Source organism: Corvus hawaiiensis, chromosome 12 (assembly GCF_020740725.1).
Source record: "Corvus hawaiiensis isolate bCorHaw1 chromosome 12, bCorHaw1.pri.cur, whole genome shotgun sequence".
NCBI lineage: Eukaryota > Metazoa > Chordata > Aves > Passeriformes > Corvidae > Corvus > Corvus hawaiiensis.
The window spans coordinates 6,730,689-6,751,092 of NC_063224.1; the positions used below are offsets into that span (position 1 = coordinate 6,730,689).

Genomic DNA, 20,404 nt, shown 5'->3' on the forward strand with positions numbered 1-20,404 from the left:
CAGGTGCTGATGATGTCATGCCTGGCAGAGGAGCTGATGGGGTGAGTGTGAGAACCTGGCCCATGACAGATACACTTCACTTCTCACCTTACAGGATATTAGTACTAAACCAAAATCTATCTTGTCTGTCCTATTGACCAGCAGGCAACTACTTCACTCTATCAATATCGTTATCAGGAAAAGGCCAATTAGAGCTGTCCCTGAACTGCAGCTGGACTGCACACCAGTGACCCTCCTCTTGGGCTGGGAGCCCTCTCAAAATTAGAAATACCTTACCTGAGATGAAGAGAACCCTTCCTTATCCAAGGTGGAGAGATCCCTCACCTATGACAGATCCTCATTAAGTCACTGATAGCTTGCTGAACATATACTATGGAACATTACTAACCCATGTAGTTACTCCAAATTATAATAAACTTTGTATGGATAATTCATTAAGCATAAAGCATTGTCCAAGTCTGAGAATAAGACTGGACTGAGCTGCACTGTGGTGCCAGAAGAAGTTTGAAAAGCAGGAGGGTCCACTCAAACTTATAACCCAGTGGGAGGGTCCTCCTTATTCTTCCTGTCTACAATCCCCACATTGAATCATTCTAACTCAATGATCAATTTTCAAGGTTAGCCCCTCCATACATTCTCATTTGTTTAGCTAATTGAACTTAGAAATCCAGTGGGTGCTCTGTCAACCCTTACTGACATTCCCCCACTTTACTCTGATCTGTTTTCATTCTACTCACTCCTAGGATTCTCAAAGTCCATCTCCACACCATCTCAAGGTGTTCCTCACTGCTTCCATACTATGATCCCATTCTGTGTCAGCCATTGGCCATGGTTTTCCCCCAGCTGCTTCTTCCCCTTCTTTGATTACACTCCTGGATTTTATACACTTGTGTAGGGCAAACACCACTTCAAATAATGGTTAGACATCTGCCCAAGTTGGATCATATGCTCTGAGAATAATCCAGAAGATCTGGACTACCTTTTTGGGGTCATCTCTGAACCTGAGCATCTGTTGTGGCTGTAACACTAAATCATCAGAGCTATGCGGTGGTTTCAAACCCAGCAGGAAAATTAACTCTACTCAAGCTGCCCCTCTTCCCCCATCCTCTTCCAACAGCAGAGGAAATACCAGCAGAGACTACAAGTGGGAATCACATTTTTACTGAAAAACTCACAATAAACACAACAGTATCAATAAAAGAGGGCACAAAAGAGAGTGCTCTACCCACGAGAAGGGTATTCACCACCAAACCAGCAAAAACACCTAACCACTCCCAGTACAAAGTAGATCCATGTGCATCACTGCAGCAGCACCTCTGTGAAGCAAGAAATGCTTTTCCATCCTTGCCCCTTGTGTTTCAAGTGAGTGAAACAGAGCAAGGTCAACACACATCACAGCAGGTGCCTGCACCAGAGAAAATCCAGAAAATTCCTCCAGGATTTCTCATGGCCATGCCACCCAGCACATCCAGGACCAAGCTCTTCCTGAACACCATGTTGGCCACACAGTGCACAGTGTCATTCCTGAAACACGGAGCAAGTAGCTAGAGGAGCCTCTGTCAGTGACAGGAGACACTGAAAAGAGTTGCTGAGGCTTGGCAGTGCTTGGAGCTGCAGAAGGCAAGGGGAAAATGGGCTCAAGAGCCCTGTCCTCACCGTGAGACATGGCTTCTTCCAGGGGAACATAAAGCAGGGTTGTGCAGCCACTTGGGGTAATAGGTGGCTTTGGTCACCAAGATTGCACTGCTGTATGAGCTAACACCTAGTTTTTGAGGAGGATGACCCCAACAGGTGGACAACAAGCTGCTCACCCTCCCTCATTCGCCCTCTTCCTTGGGGGAGACATCCACCTCTGTGCTGGCAGCACTGCCATCCCCACCACTCTGCTTCTGTTGTGATGGCTTGATCTCAGTGTAAATGACGTTGGAGGAAGCAGATCCTGTCCCCTTGTTTCTAAAATTCAGGTTGGCATAGGTCAGGTCTGCGGTCCCTGTCACTGGGGCCACCTGCAGGGAGAGAGCAATGAGTAGAGCCTTGGCTTTTCTTTCTGTGTCTTCCCTGCTAATATTTTTCCACTGTCACAACTCTTTGTGCTGCCCAAGCATTACCCAGCTTGCTCAGAAATGCCACCTACTCAAACACTCATAAGCCCTTATTTAATAGGAATTAATAAGTGTTTAGAACCATGTTTTCAGAAAGCAAAGCTGATTTTACTGTGAAATCCTTTAAGTGGGTATTCAACAGCCAATGCTTTTTTTGACAGGGAGGAGGAAGCAATAGGTGCAAAGCTGTCCCTGGCTTACCATACTGACCTGATTCCCCTTCACCACTTCCCCACTCATGAGCTCTCCTGAAAAAGGAAACCTAGTTTAAACACAGTAGTCAAAACAATGACAATGATCATTATTTTAAATTAAGAAAATAATGAACGAATAAAGCCAACATCTGCATTGGTCCTGCTTTTGTTGCAGGAGAGGATGCGGCACTGTGGCTCTGTGGTTCTGAAGATAGCCAAAGGGCTGGAGGGATTGGAAAGGACTTAAAAGCCCTTGAAGGGGCTGGATGAGAGCCCTGAGATGAACACTTCTGGATATGCAAGACCTGTTTCAATCACACAACAGGTTGTGCCATAACCAGACTCCCACCAGCAACTGGCCAGAAGGAAGGGAGAGGGGTGAACCTTCTCACCATGCTGGGACAGCTTGTTCAGGAGGACAGACTTATGAAGGGAACACAGAGCGAGCAGGAGCAGTAGGATGTCAAAGATGGACATCTCCCAAGCCTGGCTCTGTCCAGACCAACAGTTGAGGAAGAAATGCCAACCTGTTCTGTTCCTTCTGCACTGCCACAGCAGGAAGCCAATTACTGGCATGTAAAGGAGCGTCCCGACTGCAAAGCCAAAGAGGATGCACAGGAAGAGGTTGAGTCCTGCACACAAAACATCACAGAGGCACTTGTGAGCCACCATCCCCCCTATGCAGGGATACATGCTGCCATTGCCTTCTTCATGGCAGGGTTAGATTCTTCCAAGACTTGGGCTTCCAGACCCTGAACCACCCACAGCATCAGGGTGCTGACAAAATCCTGTGGGGAACGGTCTGCAAACTCATCCCAACTCAACCAGGGGGTAGTTGGAACATCAGAGCCCCTTCCCAGCATCAGAGCCTCTGATCCACTGGTGCCTAGCCCAGTCTGGCAGTTGGTCCCACCCACTCATGGGAAAACATCTGGATGTTTTTCCCCTTACTGCTCCTCCCTCTTTTTCCCTGAAGACTCCTCCTGGCCCCCACTCTAGCAGTCAGGGGACTGTGGGGATGTACCTGTCCAGATCTCTGTGACATCGGTCTGAGATTCTGCAGAGCCACAGCCTGAAAGGCAGAAACATGAGAGAGAGACTGTCCAGGGGCAGAGAACACCCTGCACCCTGCTCTGCTTTGGAGCAGGAGCCTTGAACCCACAGTCTGGGCTGTCCTGCTCCTGCCACCATAGCTCCAGCCATGGCAGCTGGAGTATACAGCAGGTCCTATTTCAAGGAACCAATGGCCCAGAAGCTCCATGGTGGGATCTGCCAAAAGGTGCCTTGCTGGGTTGGCTCCTCCAGTTCTTGGGATGGTTTCAGGGGAAACAACACATGGAGGAACCAGAAAAGCACTGGATATAGCATCCTTCTCTGCCCACTCATCTCCCCCATGGACACGGACCCACGGCCACTTACTGAGAACTGCTGCTTGTGTGCTGTTTCCAGTGTCTGTCGAGTTTGGTCTTGTGATGAAGACCCTACACATACAGATCCCTGTGTGGGCTGTACTCATGTTTGAGCTGGTGAAATTCATACAGTTTTCTCCTGGAACCACAATGTTGGTTTGATTCTTCACTTCCAGACATTTAAGTTTGTACCTATTCACCTGCATTGTGAGATTCTCCAAACAAATCTCGCACTGCACAGTGGTGCCTGGCTCTTCCAGCTCACTGACTGTTCCTGGAAGAAACAAAACCAGAAGTGATAGCAGAAATATTTATGATCTTTCAGGGTCATGTCCCAAGTGTCACTCATGAAAGACAAGGTGAAATGACTGTCCTTTCCTGCACCAGCTGATGATCTCTTCCAAATCTGACTGCTAAGCATTCCTCAGCACTCAACACTGGAATGTTGCATGTTGACTAGTGCCACTGGACACTGTGCAGTGCACAAACTTTTCTGTGTCTCAGGAAGGACTGAAAACGTGAGGATCAGGGGGCAGGCACCTCCTCCTCCTGTGACACAGGCACCCAAGCAGGAAGTGCCTCAGGCTCCACCATTTCATGGAGCATGAGGTGGGACTGAGGGATTGGCAGTGGAGAATGGTCAGGCCTAGAGAAGCAAAGAAAATATAGTAGACAGATCCCTGCAGCCTCTCTGGCTTCATCCCACCCCCTAATGCTCACTCTGGAGTACTTCAGAATCACTGCTGAATCTCTGAGCTGAATTCATCTTCACATGTTCTCAGCTGAGTCCTCCCTCTCTCACCTCTCTTCAGTCCTTTCTTTCCACTCTAAGGGGTGTTAGAGGACTTCTGTCCCTTACCACCCTTGCTCAGTTCAGAACATCTGTTCTTGGATGTGTTGTGCTCTCCATCCTGCGTATGTACGTTCCTGCATGTGCTTTGTTCATGCTGGCAAAGATGAGCTGGGCCAGATGATTTTTCTTCTCCATATCATTCTGCTGTTTTCCATTGTTTCAGGTGACATTAAACCACTTCACCTCCCTGGCAGGGCTGCTCGAGCCTGCCTGGGGCAGACACTGCAAGATGAGATCTAACCCTACCAACACATCAACTGTGGCTGAAATCTGGTGAGCAAGTCCTGCTGGAAAAAAACCCCTATAAACAGTTGGTTTTGGGTTAAGGAATATCCACATCTGCCATGTGAAGCTGACCCCCTCTGCAATAATCAGGCTTATAAGCGTTCCTGTTTCCTTCCCCCCTGACTGTTTTCTCTCCCTGCTGCTGAAGGCGAAGCTGGTTTGAAGCCCCCCAAGCTCACAGCCTGTGTGTGCACAGTTGCAAGGGGGACCCCTCTGCAAGGCACATGGCAAGGTGCTGGCACAGAAGACGGGCTAAACGATGCAAGAGGAGAGGAAAAGGCAGCAGCAGGCACTTCCCACACCTTCTGCAGGCATAAGCAAAGAGGGAAGAGCTCAGAGCAGAGGCAAGGACACTGGGGGACTCACCAACTGGCAGCCAGGTAAGGAGCAGCAGGGGCAGAAAGGTGTTGGTTAGCCAGAGCTCCATGCTTCCCAACAGCCTACTGGTGACCACGCTGGGTGCCTGGTGGGATCAGTCGGGAGCCTCCGTCCCTGCCTGCAGCGTGGGGGTCACTGCTCAGCCGAGGGGAGCTGAAGCCTTGCTGGGACCTCGCCCCTTCGCCACTGGGCCAGGCAGTTCCCTCTGTGCTCACAGGCTTCCCCTCTCTTCCCCTTCTCTTGCCTCAGCCCAATTCTTATCTCCTCTCTTCTCTGTTTCCTCCTCCGGTTTCATCCTGACCACACATTCTTGGCCCCGAGACCCAAGTAATGCATGCGGGAGCTGCTGATGGCCATTTCCCACTACTCTAGGGTCCAGTCCAGCAGCTCCCTGCCGCTTCCCCAGTTTCCTACAGCACCACCTCCCCACACCACCCCAGTCTGTTTTGTTTTACACCGGGGAATGGACCCCTTGGAGGAAGCAGTGCTGCTGTCACAGCGGGGGTGGGGTGATGTCCACACCCACCTGGTGATCGGGTGTGCTCGCTGAGCTCAGGTGGGAACCCACACACCCTGCCAGCCCCCAGGGACCTGCGGTTTGACATGGGGATGGGCTTGATCTGAGTGTTCTGGTTGTGGGATGTACACGGCCCTGCAGAGCCCTGCCCCCTGCTCTGGCCACGAGTACCCAGATCCCAGCTCCAGCCCAGCCCCTGTATTCCCCTGCCACCTCAGGCATGAGGGACACTAGGACAGGAACATCCACCAGGCCAGACACAGCTTGTGTCACCCCTGCCACAAAAGGGACATGGGCAGCAGTCAGCAGGTGCAGGTCGCTCTGTCTCCCCAGCTTCTGCGGGTGCAATCTCTGCTGCTCCCCACTGCCTGCCACTGCTTTTCCTCTTTGAGTTCAGAGCAAAACCTCCTCCCATCTGCCATTTCCTCCCCTTTAGCTTCTATCAGCATCCACAGTAACCACCCTCCACACCGTGGTGGGCACACACAGCCCAGCTACACGTGTCTCCAGAAGAAAGGGTGTTCACTGGAGCTCTTCTCCACCAGCCAGTGCAACCTCCTGGCTGAAGCTGAGGTCTCATCTGCAAACCAACCCACATGAGGAAACAGCAACACCAGCATAATATTTGCCGATAAGAGGGTACCAGATCCACAGGAATGACAAGTGAGAGGTTCTGTGTTCCTCTTGCTCTCCCCTCTGGACCTCTTCATCTCTTCCCATGCTCTTTCTGATGTTCACTTCCTCTCTGCATTCAAGTCATCTCCACTCATCTCACAATTGCATAATGATGTGTACTTGTTTGCTTCCTTCCCTTTGATTTCTATTCTGGTTCTCACGTTTCCTGGCACTGATGAAGCCAAGACCTTCTCCAGCAGGAAGTGCCTTCCCAGTCTTCCCAGCTGTGGTGCTAGGGGAACTAAAGGTTAATGTCTTGTCTTCTGCTGACTCCACAGAGCTCATCTCCTATCAGAGTCTCTTCCAGCTCCACAGCAATATTCCATGGTGTTCTCTGCCAAGGAGAAAGGAGAGCAGGAAATGACAATGCTGCTGTTAATAGCACACAGGGTGCCCCATCAGGAGCAGCTATACCAGGCACTATACAGTGACCACAGCAACAGCTGTCCATGGCTGCAGAGCTCCTCAGGAGCTCCCCACTCCCTTGAAGTGAACGAGGAAAATACAGAAACGTGCCACCACGGTCTTCCTCTCCCAACTGCTGGGAGCCGGCCAGGAGCCTCCCGTGTGATGCTGGGGAGGATGAGGAGCAGTGTGAGAAGAGCTGTCCTCAGTCGGCCCGTGGTGGCTTTACAGAGGCTCCTCCTTGGGTGCTCTGCCCTCTGCAGGGTCGCCAAAAGCCATCCTGCCCTCCGCCTGAACCTCACAGCCCTGTGGGGCTGACGGGGCTCGCAAGCACATTGATCTGAGGTCCCTGAGCCCTCACGGAGCTAGGCATGGAAGGGTACGGTGACACCGAGCAGGATGTGGCTGCAGAGACTGGAGGTGTCCCGGGCTCCCTGGGGCAGAGCATCGTCAGGAGGCGGCCGCCCCGAGACCCCGATACGGGCACGGCCCGAGAGCCCGGAGCCCCTCACCGTAGCGCTGACCGCGGGGATGACGCGGCCCCGAGCTGATCTCTCATTGGCTGCTGTCTCTGTCCGTCACACCAAGTCCCGCCTCTCCGCCCATCTCCTGCCGTAGGATTGGGCGTCCCTCACGCGGCGCGTGAAGCCCCCTGGGCGCCGCCATGGCTGCGGCCGCTGCCCGGCGGAGGGGCGGTGCGGCGCTGGGCTGCCGCGCATGCGCGGGCCGGGCAGGGGCGCCGCCCCGGGAGCGCGCGGCCGCCTCGGGAGCGCGCCCGGCCCGAGGATGCACCAGGCGGGACAAGCCCGGCGGCCCGGCCGGGCACAGGTGAGGGTGGCTCGGACCTCCCGAGTCCCCTGGGCTCCTCCGCTGTTCCGGAGCCGCTGGGCGGCGATGGCGGCGCGGCCCTGCCAGAGGGCGCGGGGCCGGGAGCGGCTGGGAAGGGGCCGGGGGTACCAGCTCCGTGTGGGCCGGTGGGGTGGGGTGAGGTGAGGTGAGGTGGGGCCTTGTCCCGTCCAGACCCCTGAAGGGGGTAGGTCAGGTGAGGTGAGGCGAGGTGACCCCTGCCCTGTTCCAGAGGTGAGGCGAGGTCAGATGAGCTCTGTCCCGTCCAGCCCTGTGAAGAACCCGCACACGACGAGCAGCTGCCCGAGCCCCGCACCTCCGGGCAGCACAGAGCATCGTGGGCCATGCCGGAGGCATCCCTGGGGCAGCCATGGCCATGCCATGAGCTTTGCATGAAAGCCGGTTTGGTTTCCAGGATTTTCCAACTGCTCCTGTCTCCGGCACGGTCCTCATTGCCACCTTCGACCTCGGGTGGCACCTGTGGGAAGTGTGCCTGGAACGGGGCCTTTGCTGCTGTACATGCAGACCAGGAAGGACAGAATGCTGTGCTGGGCTTGTCTCGAGGTGTGGTGGGAGTTCCTTGAAGCTGTGGACTCGTGGGTTATCACACAACCCGCTGGCACTGAATCAAAAGCATGTTTAGTAAAGAAAGCACGTCAGTTTTGACATCAACATGTGAACCATTTCATACAGAGCCTCAGGTATATTCATGCCAGAGGGCAGAAGTGCTTGCTGGTGTGCTCCTCCACCATGTACCTCATCTTGGAACCCAGATGGAACTTTTTAGAATAAGCTGGAGAGTGTGAAAAGCTTTCTCTTTATGCAGAGCCAGTGCTACCCTGGCCAGTACCTTTCTGGACATAGGCTGTTACTCTTTCACTATCTTTGGCCGTCTGTAATGGTCTACAGCAGTTTCTGGGCCATGTGATCTTTGACTGTACTATTTAATTTTTGAGACTTCTGCCTTTGGAGCTCCCAGACTGCTTCAACATGGAAGTGAACGGGATCCTTTAGGAACCGTCAGGTTTTTCATTGCATTGGGTCACAAAACTTCTTGTTGCTATGTGTATCAAGAGTCAAAAAGCTCCTTTCAGTGACTGGGATGGGACTTCAAACTCACTGTGAAATTCAGCAAGAATTGAGGTGTTTTGTGGCCACCAAAAAAGGAATGGTAGAGCTCTTAAGTGGTTCTGCTGGAAAATTTTAGTCAGAATGATGTTGCAAAATTGATTATTTCATCTCTGTTAGATTGATTTTTATCTCCTGACATGCAAGGTATCTGTGGCAGTCTAGTTTCAGTTGCCCATAAGAGCTCTGCCTTTTGGGTGTTCAGGAGAGGGTTCTCATTACAGTGTTCATTCCAGTGTTTGACCACTGGAGAGGTTGATGCACTAGGACTTTAATTGGCTTTTAAAAGGCTTTTCATGATTTTTGTAACTAATTTGCTGAGGCTTGTTTGAAGGTTTGAGGCTTGGTGGGTTCTAAAGTAAATATGTAGAAATTGAACCTAATTCTAAGCTGGTGCTGGTAGCAGTTTCTTTCTCAGAGCTGTTTCCATGCTCTGCTGAATCCAATTGTGTGTAGGTTTCAGTTCAGTGCTAGATGTGACTTCTGTGCATTCAGTGAGCCTCAGTGGATAGACAAGAGTCTCTCTTCTCTCCTGTAAATGACAAATGTCTGCATTGTCTCATGGCAAGGGCACTTCACAACTTTAAAAAGTCTGCTGCAAGGAACCACCTCCTTCAGATTGTTTTGATCCTGCCTTCTCTGAGCTCCATTTGATGTGCTCTTGTGTGGTGAAGGACAGTGAGAATTTCGGTTTTCTCCATCCTAAGCCACACTTGACTTTATTACCTGTGATGTCTCTTCCAAATCGAGGAATCTTTCCTTGCTTAGGTCTTCCTTTTCAGAAGATTTTGATGCTTTTGATCACCTCTGCGACACTTGCAGTTCTGTTCCCTCCCCACTTAGAGGAGAAGTACCAGATGTGCACATAGCGCTCCAGACGATGGTGCTCTGGGGACTTACGTGGTGGCACAGTGCTGTTCTTTTGGGATGTCTGTTCGTTCTTCCTAAACTGTTAATTACAGCTGCCTCTCCTCAGCGGTGCCTTGTTCGGACACAGAGGGTTTAGGCTGTTTCCTCAGGGTGGCCTGGGCTGGAATCCTTCATCTGCCAGCACTGGAGTGTGTCTGCAGTGTGCGTGTGAAGGGTGGAGTACCCATGTGTACCCCTTTTTCGAAGCTCCCATTATGGGTTTTTCAGCATCTGCTCCAGTTCTGCTTGTGCCCCGTGTGCTCTGTGACTTGCCCTGTATAATGATTGTCTTTTTGCTGCCCTTCAGCATCCACATCCATCCTGCTGCACCTGCCCTGCCAAACCAGGACTTCCCAGTTGGTGAAAGTCTGGTGGGGGAAGAGGAGGCTGCAGGTGGCTCTCAGGGGAGGGCAGAGAAGCATGTCTTCTGCTCAGGGCCACTCTGCAGAGCTTGGTGGCTGCAATATTTGGGGGTCTCCAGCCCTGTGGGGCCATTTGAGCCGTGTCTCCATACCCAGAGAACTGGGGCTGCCTTGCTGGAAGTCATTGCTGAAGCTGGGTTGGCCACTTCTTGATTTGTGGTGGTACTAGTGGTGAGCTGGTGACCTGAAGTTCTTGTAGCATCAGGAGCTGGTGCGTGGTAGTTAATCACTAGATTTTGTAGGTTTGTGCCATAGGTCTTAGTGATACCAAAGTAGAAGTATGCTATGTTTTAGGATAAGTGAGTTTAAAATTAATTCCACCTGACTGAGATTTTTTTAAAGATACAGTTGGATGGAAAACAGGAGAGAGTAACACTTAAAATGAGCAATTGTTAGCGAAATCAGCTTGTCTGAGTCTCCTGTTGCACATGCTGTGGTGTGCATTCTTAGAGCATTTTCAATGAATTCAAGCTTTTCTAAACTGTTGTGGTGTTGTGTAATTTGGACATTGTTGAGCACGTCTGTGTGATCTGGTGCAAGCAGGCACACACTCACCTGGTCTCTGTTCCACCTCACTTTGTGTCCTTTCAAATGAAGATGATGCTCTTTCTGCTGTAAGAATTTTTAATTCTTCCAGATCATAAACTGCCAAACAGATTTGTGGGGACTTCAAGAGTTATGCTTGCTGTCCATCCAGTTGCAAGGTTTTATTTTTGTTTGTGTGATTTATATAAAGCAAGCCTGGGTACAAGCCATCCTCCTTGCCAGTATCCCAGGATCCCACCCCTTTATGTAGACTAGTAAATATTTTCAAGATCCTTTTGATCTTTGTCACTGCTAAATGTTGGATAAAAAGGAGTTTATGCCAATGAACTTTGTTCATCCTTATAAAGAATGACAGTGACAGTATCACTGCAAATGCTGCATCACACAGAATAAGGAAAAACATATTTACTTAAATAATTCATAAGCTGTTTAATAGCATCTGTAAGTATTTGTGCATTTTGGAAGATAAATATTCTCAAGCATTTCTGTTTTCTAGTTTAGTGTCTGTACTACAAAAATACCTGGGAATTCAGTCAGGGTTCAGTTTTATAACAGGTGCTGGGCAGTGTAGGCACCCCCAGACTAATGAGATGCTGATTACAAACAAAGCACTTGCACTGGCAGTAGTTTCACTTCTGTGCTGGTACTGCCCAGAGCTGTGTCAGGATTTGCTTTCATGTGTTGTAACTTAATGTGAGTATCTTGGGATGGGGAGATGAGTAACACTCTCTTTCTGAAACAGGCCATGATTCTTGCTGGTCATAGATGTCTTTTCCAAAGGTGTTGATCTGGTGCAGGTACCAGTTCTCTTTTTAAATACGACCTTTGCTCTTTCATTGTAAGCTTCTAACAAAAACTGAACTCATCATGTTTTTCTCTCTAAAAAAATAATTCACACAAGGTCAAGTGGGCGTAGTAGATGACAACTCAGAAAGGCACAGAACAAAAGCTGGATCATAGGTTTCTGTGGTGTCAGAGGTTGAGGAGACTTCTGATGTCTCTCCTTGAAGTTGGTGCTAAAGCAAATGCTAATGGCAGTTTGGCCAGCTGTGAACAGCAGCTGTGCTAAGGCAGCCTGGCAGGTAGGGATTGAAGGAATTGATTTACCAGGAAATAGTTGAAAGAACAAAAGGAGTGTGCCTTGACCAAATGTTTGTGTGTAGGGATTATAATAATTCTGTGCAAACCCTGCATTCCTGGAGGTTAAGTGGCATAGGCAGAAGGAGATATTTTTGACTGTCCTGAGCTAAGTAAAGCTTTCTACTACCCACAGTGGACACAGAGGAGCGCCCTTTTCCTTTCGGAAAGCAGCTTTCTGCGTATTTAAACACTGGCATTTTGTCTCCTTGTAGCCTTCTCCTCCCCAGGCAAAAAAAAGCTCACTGAATCCAGGCTTTCCCCCCAGGACATATTTTCTAAATGTTCTCTGGACTGACTTACCTATTTGCCATAAAATTATTAAGGTCCAAGTAGTTGTTTTCAGTTTGTATATTTAATTTGGAAGAAAGATTTATGTGCCCCAAAGCATGTCTATTATTTCCAGCTATTTCAATTGGTCTAATAAAAGATATTACCTCATCTCACAAACCTTTATCTCATTTGGGGACTTACATCATCACAAATAGAGCAGCACTGCTTTTACTGCCGGTGTGACAGACTCTGTGTCCTGTCCTCTTGGTGCTTCCTGTCACTCCCAGTTTGTGCCTCTCTCTGTCTGGTTTGTCCTGCATTCTTGTGTGTGTTTCTGTCCCCATGTGCTGAGCTTTGAAGCTGAGGAGATGACTTTGTCAAGCTGCTTTCTTACCATTCTTCTGCAACAGGTTTGTTAGACTTGTCCCTTAATATGGTATCTCTACAGATGGCAGCAGCTTTTGGGGGTTTTGGTTTTTGTCATTAGGATGTTTGAGAATGTTGAAAGCCATGAGAAGGACTGAAGGTGGCATTCAGGATAGATGTGTTTGATACCATAATGTGCCTTTTGTTGATAATGACTTACAACTTTTCACATTTTAGGAAGTGTGGATGGAACACCAAGCTGAGGAGCTGAACATTTTATTGAAGGCCTGTGTGTAGACCCTGATGCTTGAATGAATGAAGAATGAAAATGCTCCCTGGAGTGGGTGTGTTTGGAACTGGTAGTGCTGCCCGGGTCCTGGTACCCTTGCTGAGGGCAGAAGGCTTCTCCATTGAGGCTCTTTGGGGGAAGACTGAAGAGGAAGCCAAACAGCTGGCAGAGGAAATGAACATCTCCTTCTACACGAGTCGGACTGACGATGTCTTGCTGCATCAGGACGTAGATTTGGTTTGCATCAACATCCCTCCACCACTAACTCGGCAAATCGCTGTGAAGGCTCTAGGTACCTTTTTATCCTTGCAGTTGGACCAAAAATCCGTAGCTTGTTGGCAGACTGAAATTTGGAGCTGTTATCCCAGCACAATTCTGATTGCACCAAAGGGCAAATGCAGTGCTAGAAGTTTCATGTGGCATTGGTAGTGGCATTTGTGAGAAAAGTTACCTGGGGTTTTTTTTGTAAAAATACTGTTTATAATTGCTTATAGCTCTGCTTGAACCAATTGGGCTAAAATATCTCGTTCTGTTCAGACTGAACTTATGGTAGGGAGTTTATAATAAAAATCAGCTGTATCAGAGATAATAATGAGAGGGTAAAATGGAAATTAAAAATACCCAAAGCAACCAAAAAAAACAACAACCCAACCCCAAACAAAACAACTTGAATTGTTTAATTAATTTCAAATTTTCTGTACTAGAAAACAGATTTGCCTGGAAGGGGAGGGTTGTTCAGCTCTGATTTGTTTTCCCCACAAGTAAAATAAAACTTGGAACTTGAAAGCCTTTGAAAAAATATTTTTATGCACTCAGTAGAATCTTGTGAATTAGGATCTAAGAGATGCTGTTTTAGCTGTGACCCTGACCACTACCTGGACCACTCCTGGGACATCCATGGCCATAGCAGGCTGCTGTGATCCCAGGTGGAGGAATCCTACTACATGACACAGGAGGGCAGACGTTGGGGACAGCAGGAGGAATCCAGCTAGATGAGAAAGAAGGGATGACACCCCTTGGTGTCTGACTGGTTGGGCAGGGAGATGGGAGCCAACTGCCCGGGCATCCTGACATTTCTTCATTCCCCAGTGTGACTTTGTAGTGTTAATGTCCTCTCCTGTAGTGCAGCGTGGGTGTCGGTTTGCATGTAATTCTGTAAATAACAAGGGTGATATTTTTACTGTGTTTACAGGAGATACACAAGTTAATTTTAGGACAGGTAATCTCAGACCATGTGAGCCAGGGTGGTTTGTTGTGCCTCTTTGCTCTACGGTAATTTCTTTTGGAAGTAAACAAGTCCCTGCACAAACATTTGCAATGCCACTTAGATATGCAGAGACAGATTTCAGACTTTTTTTTCCTTTTCTTTTTAGGTTGTTAGATTTGTTTGTTTACCTCATTAGAGTACTGTCCTTTGAATTTTAAGGTATTCTGATTTTTAAATATTTGAACTGTAAGTTAGAATTTATCTCTTCAAATATGCTAAAAGCTCTTTAGAGCACTTGTTAGGTAATATGCATTTCACTAGGTCTTGCAGCTCTTGATGATCAAGTGGGCTAAAAAAGAGAGGATTGAATCTTCGTTGGTGAATTATTAACTAAAAGGGTTTGGGATTCCTTCATGGAAGGCTGGGAACCCATAAGATGGCATTGTCCAGAGGAGGAAAAGGAGTAAAGCTGGTGCAGAAGTACAGAGGTTGTATGTATGCTTGAATGCAAATTTAGGAAGTGGAAGGCTGAAAAAGCCAGGGAAATGGATGGATGTAGCAGGAAAAGGTAACAGTCACTTCCTCTGTCCTGAGATGTTTTGATCTGCAAACTGACGAAGACATCTCAGTGTGATGCTGACCTTGCCTTTCAGATTTCCAGGTTCATTGCAGTGGTATTTGTAAGTCTGCTGCTCAGTATGTTGTGATTTATTTAAAGCCATTGTTGGGTGGTTTCCTGTGCCTGAATGTTCAGAAGGAACACAGAACCAGGGTAGAGCCAACTTCTTTGGAAGTTGGGGTTGATACAGTGATGGTTATAATCAGAGAATTATTGGCTGCGAATTGTTTATAACAGATCGGTGTTTACTCACCAAGAGACTGGGCTTTAGGAAATGTCAGATGTGGTGCAGTAATAATAGTCTTGTGTGTTGTGTTTTGTTTGGTTTGGTTTGGTTGTTTTAAAGTGCTGACACTTTTATTACTTATTTTTCTACATTTTTCTACTTTTTTTTAAATTGTGCTTTCATTTTTGTTCCTGGCAAAGAGGAGAAAGAGACCCAGTTTTTCTAGGTGGTGCAGTTTCTTTGCCTAAGTTTCTTACTGACAGACATCCACGAACAAGCCTGGGGACAAAGCAGTGACAAATGGTTTGAGTTCATGAACCAGACAGAACAGATCAAAGCCCAGGGGATAGTTCACATTAAAATGAGTGTAATCTTATGGTTTATCTCCACAACAGGTGAAGCAAGAAGCTCTCCTTAAATTTGTGCTTCTTTTGATCTCAGAGGAACTAAATAAATTTCACCCAATGTCTGTGTTGTGGTTGATGTCCCACAGTTAAATGCACCCATGCATGCGTTCATGTCTCCTGGCTGGTGAGGGCCTCAGCTGAAAATTTTGCAGCTGTGGTTTAGGAAAACAATATGGTACAAAGTTCAGGTTATTCATTACCAAAACAATAGTAGCAATCCCAGGGATGTAAGTTGCACTACCTTGGAAAACAAAAGGCATGGCCATTACTTTTGTAAGGGACCTTGTAGCCATCTCAGACTTGGCCCTTGTCCTTGCTTCATGGCCATCTCTGTGAGCTTGGGAACAGCTGGAGGGATGTTCCACTGATGGCAACAGCAGGATTATCCCAGAACTGTTATGGTGTTCCCAGGTCTCCATGCTGGCACTCCAGCAGTGCACAGTGGGCTGCTGAGCTGTCAGTGTGCTGCACTGGCTGCCACCCCAAAAAAAACCATCAACCAGTTTTAGCTCCTCAAGAGGCCCAGCCTGGGCTGCCACAACAGGCACAGCACTGAGCAAGGGCGAGGCCGGGCAGCAGAGCAAGGACAGCCCGGTGTGAGGAGCCGCCTGGTGTGACACGGCTGTCCCCAGGCTTCGCCCTCTCTGCTCTCAGTCCCCCCCTGCAGGGACCCAGGGCTGTGTGGGTGGGGGAGCAGCACCAGCAGAGCACTGGCTGCAGAGCCGTACCCTGGGTGTACATGGAGCCAGAGTCACTTTGGTTTTCTGCAAGCTTTGAGGCTGCGGATCTGCTCGGGATGCTGTGAGCATCCTTTTGCTTTTTCTGGTGGTGTTTTACTGTAACCTGGCTTGGAGACAAGTGCCATTTAAACAAGGCAGATAAACTGGGACTGAGGCAGCTCCAGATGCTTGTCCAGGTGCTTCAGCTAGCCCTGCAAAGTACTGAACCGAGTGCTGTGCCTCACCTTGGCAGCAGGACTGGGGACAGGGGAGTTAGAAATGGTCCCTGAAATGGGGGGTTACCAGTGGACAGCCAGGGTGTCTACTGGGAGTTTGACCTTACCCTTTGTTCATTAAAGCTGCTGTAGACTCGTATCGATTTAGGGGATTTCTCACTTGTAGTCTTGTCATTTTCTGACCGGATTTCGCTTGTGTCTATTAGTAGAGGTCCTGGGTCTGCTGTAGGCGCCCTGTGGCTGAGCTGGGCACGGCAATGTGTCACGGGAGCGCGCTGGCCCCTGAAGGTTCCTGAAGGGCTGGCTGGGTGCAGCCGGGAGGGGGAGCACGGAGAGCGGGAGCCGCAGTGGGGAATCTGCCTTCCCTCGTGTGCCGGGGACAGACTGAGGGGCCTGTGCTGGTACCTTCTCACCAGGAGTCGATTAAAAGCTGTTCTGAGCAGGGAGCACAGTCTGCTCTGGCTAAGGAGGAGCTTTCAGACAGGTGCCTACCACCGCGTGCAGTGATTCCTGCAATTCTTGGGCAGAGACTGTGGTGTGCCATGACGGACCTTCAGGTCTGATATCACCAGTTAGTGTCTGTAACAACCATGTTAGGAATAACATGGTTATTACACTGAAAAATGTTTAGGTAAGTATTTGATCAGAACAGATGTGAAATAGGAAAAAAACAGGAAAACTAAAGCCTTGCCATGAGAAGGGGAATACTAGAAAAGCTCCAAATGTAAGAATTGGTTAAAACTTGTATTGTTGTGCTCTTTTGTATTACTTTATTTCTGCTTTAAAGTTAGGGGGGAAAAAAAGGATTATTGACTGCCCCGATTCATTTGGGCTGAGCAGGATGTAAAGTGCATCAGTAGCAATAAAAGTGCAGTGGGTCGGCTTGGGGGTGCAGCTCCTGTCACAAAGTAACTCAGTCACTTTTTGTCTGATTGTACAAGCAGGCTGTATGTGCAGATCAAAATTATTTGCTTTCTGATTAGAAATTGTTGTTTTAAAACAGTCCACTTGCCAAAACATTGGTTCTAATTGTTGTGTTCAGTGCTCAGAATCTGTATGTCTTTTATATGTAAGTAACTTGTATGTCCCATTTCTAGTAATTAATTAAAAATAATAAATTTATAGTGATGGTGAAATACAAAGTGAAAATCAAATCTCCCCTCACCACTTCCCTGCAGCGTACATGACTTTTTTTTTTCCTCCTCTGGCTATACAGGTATTTAAATAATTTTGTAACTATAGCACTCATATTGTGTCTTGTTTTGATGCCATGTGATGCCATTTGAACATTTCTCTTTCATGATGTAAAAATCCTCTCTTTATCTGGAGCCTCCCTCTGTGAGACTTTGTCAGCTCTGCAACTGGAGCATCTTGGAAACAGCGTTGAGTCTTGCTTGGCATTCCTATTTTAGTTCCCAGACCTTTACCTTAGAAATTGCAGCACAAAAGCCCAACTCTTAAAAACACCACTTCTTGAGAGCCTTTGGGGCATCTGAGCATGTTTTGTTCATGTGTGCTAAATACTGTATTTTTTTCATTTGTGCTGCAGGGATAGGGAAGAACGTGCTGTGTGAGAAAGCTGCTACCTCTGTGGATGCCTTCAGGATGGTCACAGCTGCCAGGTATTACCCCAAGCTGATGAGCATCGTTGGCAATGTTCTCCGCTTCCTGCCCGCCTTTGTGAAGATGAAGCAGCTGATAGAAGAGCACTACGTGGGCAACGTCATCATCTGCGACGTGCGAGTCTACGGGGGAAGCCTGCTCAGCCACCAGTACAACTGGATCTGTGACGAGCTCATGGGAGGGGGTGGGCTGCACACGATGGGCACCTACATCATCGACCTCCTGACTCACCTCACCAGCAGGAGGGCAGAGAAGGTGCACGGTTTGCTCAAGACTTTTGTGAAGCAGAACACGGCCATCAGCGGGATCCGCCACGTCACCAGCGATGACTTCTGCGTTTTCCAGATGCTCATGAGCGACGGTGTCTGTTGCACTGTGACTCTCAACTTCAACATGCCCGGATCGTTCATCCATGAGGTCATGATTGTGGGGTCTGCCGGTCGCCTCATAGCTCGTGGGACAGACTTGTACGGGCAGAAGAACACTGCGCTCCAGGAAGAACTACTGTTTACAGACTCTCTGCCTGTCAACAAGGGCCTTCTGGATAAGGGGTTTAAAGACATCCCTCTGCTTTACCTGAAAGGAATGGTGTACATGGTGCAAGCCCTGCGGCAGTCTTTCCAAGACCAGGAAGACCGTCGGACATGGGATCATAAACCTGTGTCTATGGCAGCCTCTTTTGAGGATGGTCTGTACATGCAGAGTGTGGTAGAGGCCATCAAGAAATCAAGTAGGTCAGGTGAGTGGGAGACTGTGGAGGTGATGAATGAGGAACCAGATGCCAACCAGAACCTCTGTGAGGCACTTCAAAGAAATAACTTATGAACTTTCCTACCTTGGAAAATAGGACAATAAACACTTCTGGCTGTAATGTAAAAAAAAAAACCTGTTTTTAAGATATGTAGATTCTTATTTAATAGCCTGAGTTCCTTGGTTTTTTTAAACATGTAAAATATGTTCTGATAGGAACAGTTCTGGTTTAAATTGTTTAAAGAGTTTTAAATGTTTCTGTTTTTTGCAAACATTTAATTTTTATCTTGGAGACTGGTAGGAAAACTTGAATTGCCCTTTGCACTTGCAGTAGCTGAAGTGAATCGTGGGATCTCTGCCATTGTGTGGCTTGGAAATGGGACACAACTCCCGTTGCACAGGTTGCTGATTTAACCATGAGAGCATGTAGAGCAAGATCAGGGAGTATCTGTTGTTCAGATGCCTTTTTCTTCTCTCTTGGAGACTGATTTACGTTTTAATCCTCAGTTTGTAAAATTTTATGAAAGAGTTTAGTGATGTAACAGGTCTCTAAACTCCTATAGGACAAAAAGTAGAAGGAATGGATTAAAGTTAGTAACAAAAGGATCAGCCTTTTGGCTTCCTGTAAATGTCTTTCAAATTCATTCAAACTGGTGTTTTATTTAAATGATACTATAATTCTCTGTTGTTGGTGTCTTGGCAGGAAAATCTTCAGGAAGTCTGTGATGCATTGAGCTATTCTTCCATATCTGTAGACATTATTCCTTCTACTGAAGAGGCTGCCTGCATCCAGCAGCTGTTTTTCCATAAGCTCTGTGCCTGTCAGTTGTGTTTACTGCCTGGCAGCACCGGTGCGGTGCCTGTGGGGCCGCATTCTCATTTCTGTGACTGTTAATAAATAAATGCCTCCCAGGGTCACGGGATTGCCACAGTTTCGTGGGTAACAAAGTTGTACAGCAGTAACCTTTCAGGGACCTGAAAGTGGAAGGAAGGAGGTATTTCCTACCTCTTGCAGCTCTCTTAACCCGTTGGCTGGGTAACTGTCACACTACACGCATCCTGATAGTTGAGAGAACAGAGACTGAACTGCCATGGGTAAATGTGCTCCTGATCTCAAACACTGGCTATTAACCCTCTGGCCCAGCCCACCCTCACGCTCTCCTGTAGCTGGTGTCCAGTGGAGAGATTTTTTGGCAGATGATGGGGTGGAAGTTCATTCCTTTTGAGAAATGTTTCTCTCTGAGGCAGGTATGTGGAAAGGATAGTCTAATTTTACTACATTTGTTTTGTGTACTTGAAAGCTTTTTTTTAAATGTATTTCCCACTAAATTGTAACCCTGTGTATTTATGTATATTAACATGCACGCTGCTGTTTCATAAGCTGGACCTTCCTGAAAAGTACCATGTTTTCTACAGAAATAAAAAGTTGTGTTTGATGAGGGAATTCTCTCTGCAGCTTTGTGCTTGTGTTTGATTTAGTCAAGCTAAAACCATCCTAATAAAAGTGAACAGGAGACTCAGAGCTGGCACTCAGTATCTGGTGAGCCCTTCCCTACTCCTTATAGAAGTTGCCAGAAGACACCAAGTAAGAAGCAAAATCCCTGCAGTACTGATGGGACTGCTTTCCTTGTTTAGTGTGTAAATTAGGTATTCACCTTTGGATATTTACTTTCCAGACTCTGTCAGAAACAAGTCTACTGCTGTGCTGTTTTAAAGGGTGGGAGCGTGGCTGCTTTTGTGCTCTGCGCAATCTCATCTCTACTGTGAGCTGTGTGAAGGAAGTGAAGGGAAAGGTTCTTCACCCAGAAGGTGGTTGGGCACTGGAATAGGCTCTCCAGGGAAGTGGTCATGGCCCCAAGCTTGCCAGAGTTCAAGGAGAATTT

The 20,404-nt window shown here is 48.0% G+C and overlaps 2 protein-coding genes across 6 annotated transcripts; one reads left to right on the forward strand and one right to left on the reverse strand.

The window, feature by feature from the left end:
* Positions 1-1,145: 1,145 nt before the first annotated feature.
* Positions 1,146-7,424, reverse strand: LOC125332264. Of its 4 annotated transcripts, XM_048316998.1 has the most exons (7): positions 7,331-7,424; positions 6,382-6,747; positions 3,716-3,979; positions 3,321-3,368; positions 2,824-2,928; positions 2,304-2,350; positions 1,146-2,006 (listed from the first exon to the last, which is right to left on the reverse strand). In XM_048316998.1, the coding sequence occupies exons 2-7, from the start codon at positions 6,446-6,448 to the stop codon at positions 1,818-1,820; spliced, it is 720 nt and encodes a 239-aa protein (XP_048172955.1). In that variant the 5' UTR covers positions 6,449-6,747; positions 7,331-7,424; the 3' UTR covers positions 1,146-1,817. The 4 variants fall into 4 exon arrangements, with proteins under 4 accessions (XP_048172955.1, XP_048172957.1, XP_048172953.1 ...); XM_048317000.1 differs by lacking the exon at positions 7,331-7,424 and having other exon boundaries at positions 2,313-2,350; positions 6,382-7,324; XM_048316996.1 differs by lacking the exon at positions 7,331-7,424 and having other exon boundaries at positions 6,382-7,324.
* A 127-nt stretch (positions 7,425-7,551) lies between these two features.
* Positions 7,552-19,965, forward strand: GFOD2 (glucose-fructose oxidoreductase domain containing 2). 2 transcript variants are annotated; one of them, XM_048316867.1, is made up of 3 exons: positions 7,552-7,646; positions 12,683-13,026; positions 17,698-19,965. In XM_048316867.1, exons 2-3 carry the CDS (start codon positions 12,768-12,770, stop codon positions 18,594-18,596), a joined length of 1,158 nt encoding a protein of 385 aa, XP_048172824.1. In that variant the 5' UTR covers positions 7,552-7,646; positions 12,683-12,767; the 3' UTR covers positions 18,597-19,965. The 2 variants fall into 2 exon arrangements, with proteins under 2 accessions (XP_048172824.1, XP_048172825.1); XM_048316868.1 differs by lacking the exon at positions 7,552-7,646 and adding an exon at positions 7,867-12,489.
* The last annotated feature ends 439 nt before the right edge of the window (positions 19,966-20,404 follow it).

Excerpts from the sequence above, each read along its gene's own strand:
- LOC125332264 (XM_048316998.1), bottom strand. The coding sequence starts at position 6,448 with ATGAAGAGGTCCAGAGGGGAGAGCAAGAGGAACACAGAACCTCTCACT. Across the intron at positions 2,929-3,320 it reads TGTCACAGAGATCTGGACAG|GACTCAACCTCTTCCTGTGC; the intron begins GTACATCCCCAC and ends TTTTGTGTGCAG. Across the intron at positions 2,007-2,303 it reads AGGGGAATCAGGTCAGTATG|GTGGCCCCAGTGACAGGGAC; the intron begins GTAAGCCAGGGA and ends CTCTCCCTGCAG.
- GFOD2 (XM_048316867.1), top strand. The coding sequence starts at position 12,768 with ATGAAAATGCTCCCTGGAGTGGGTGTGTTTGGAACTGGTAGTGCTGCC. Across the intron at positions 13,027-17,697 it reads AATCGCTGTGAAGGCTCTAG|GGATAGGGAAGAACGTGCTG; the intron begins GTACCTTTTTAT and ends TTTGTGCTGCAG.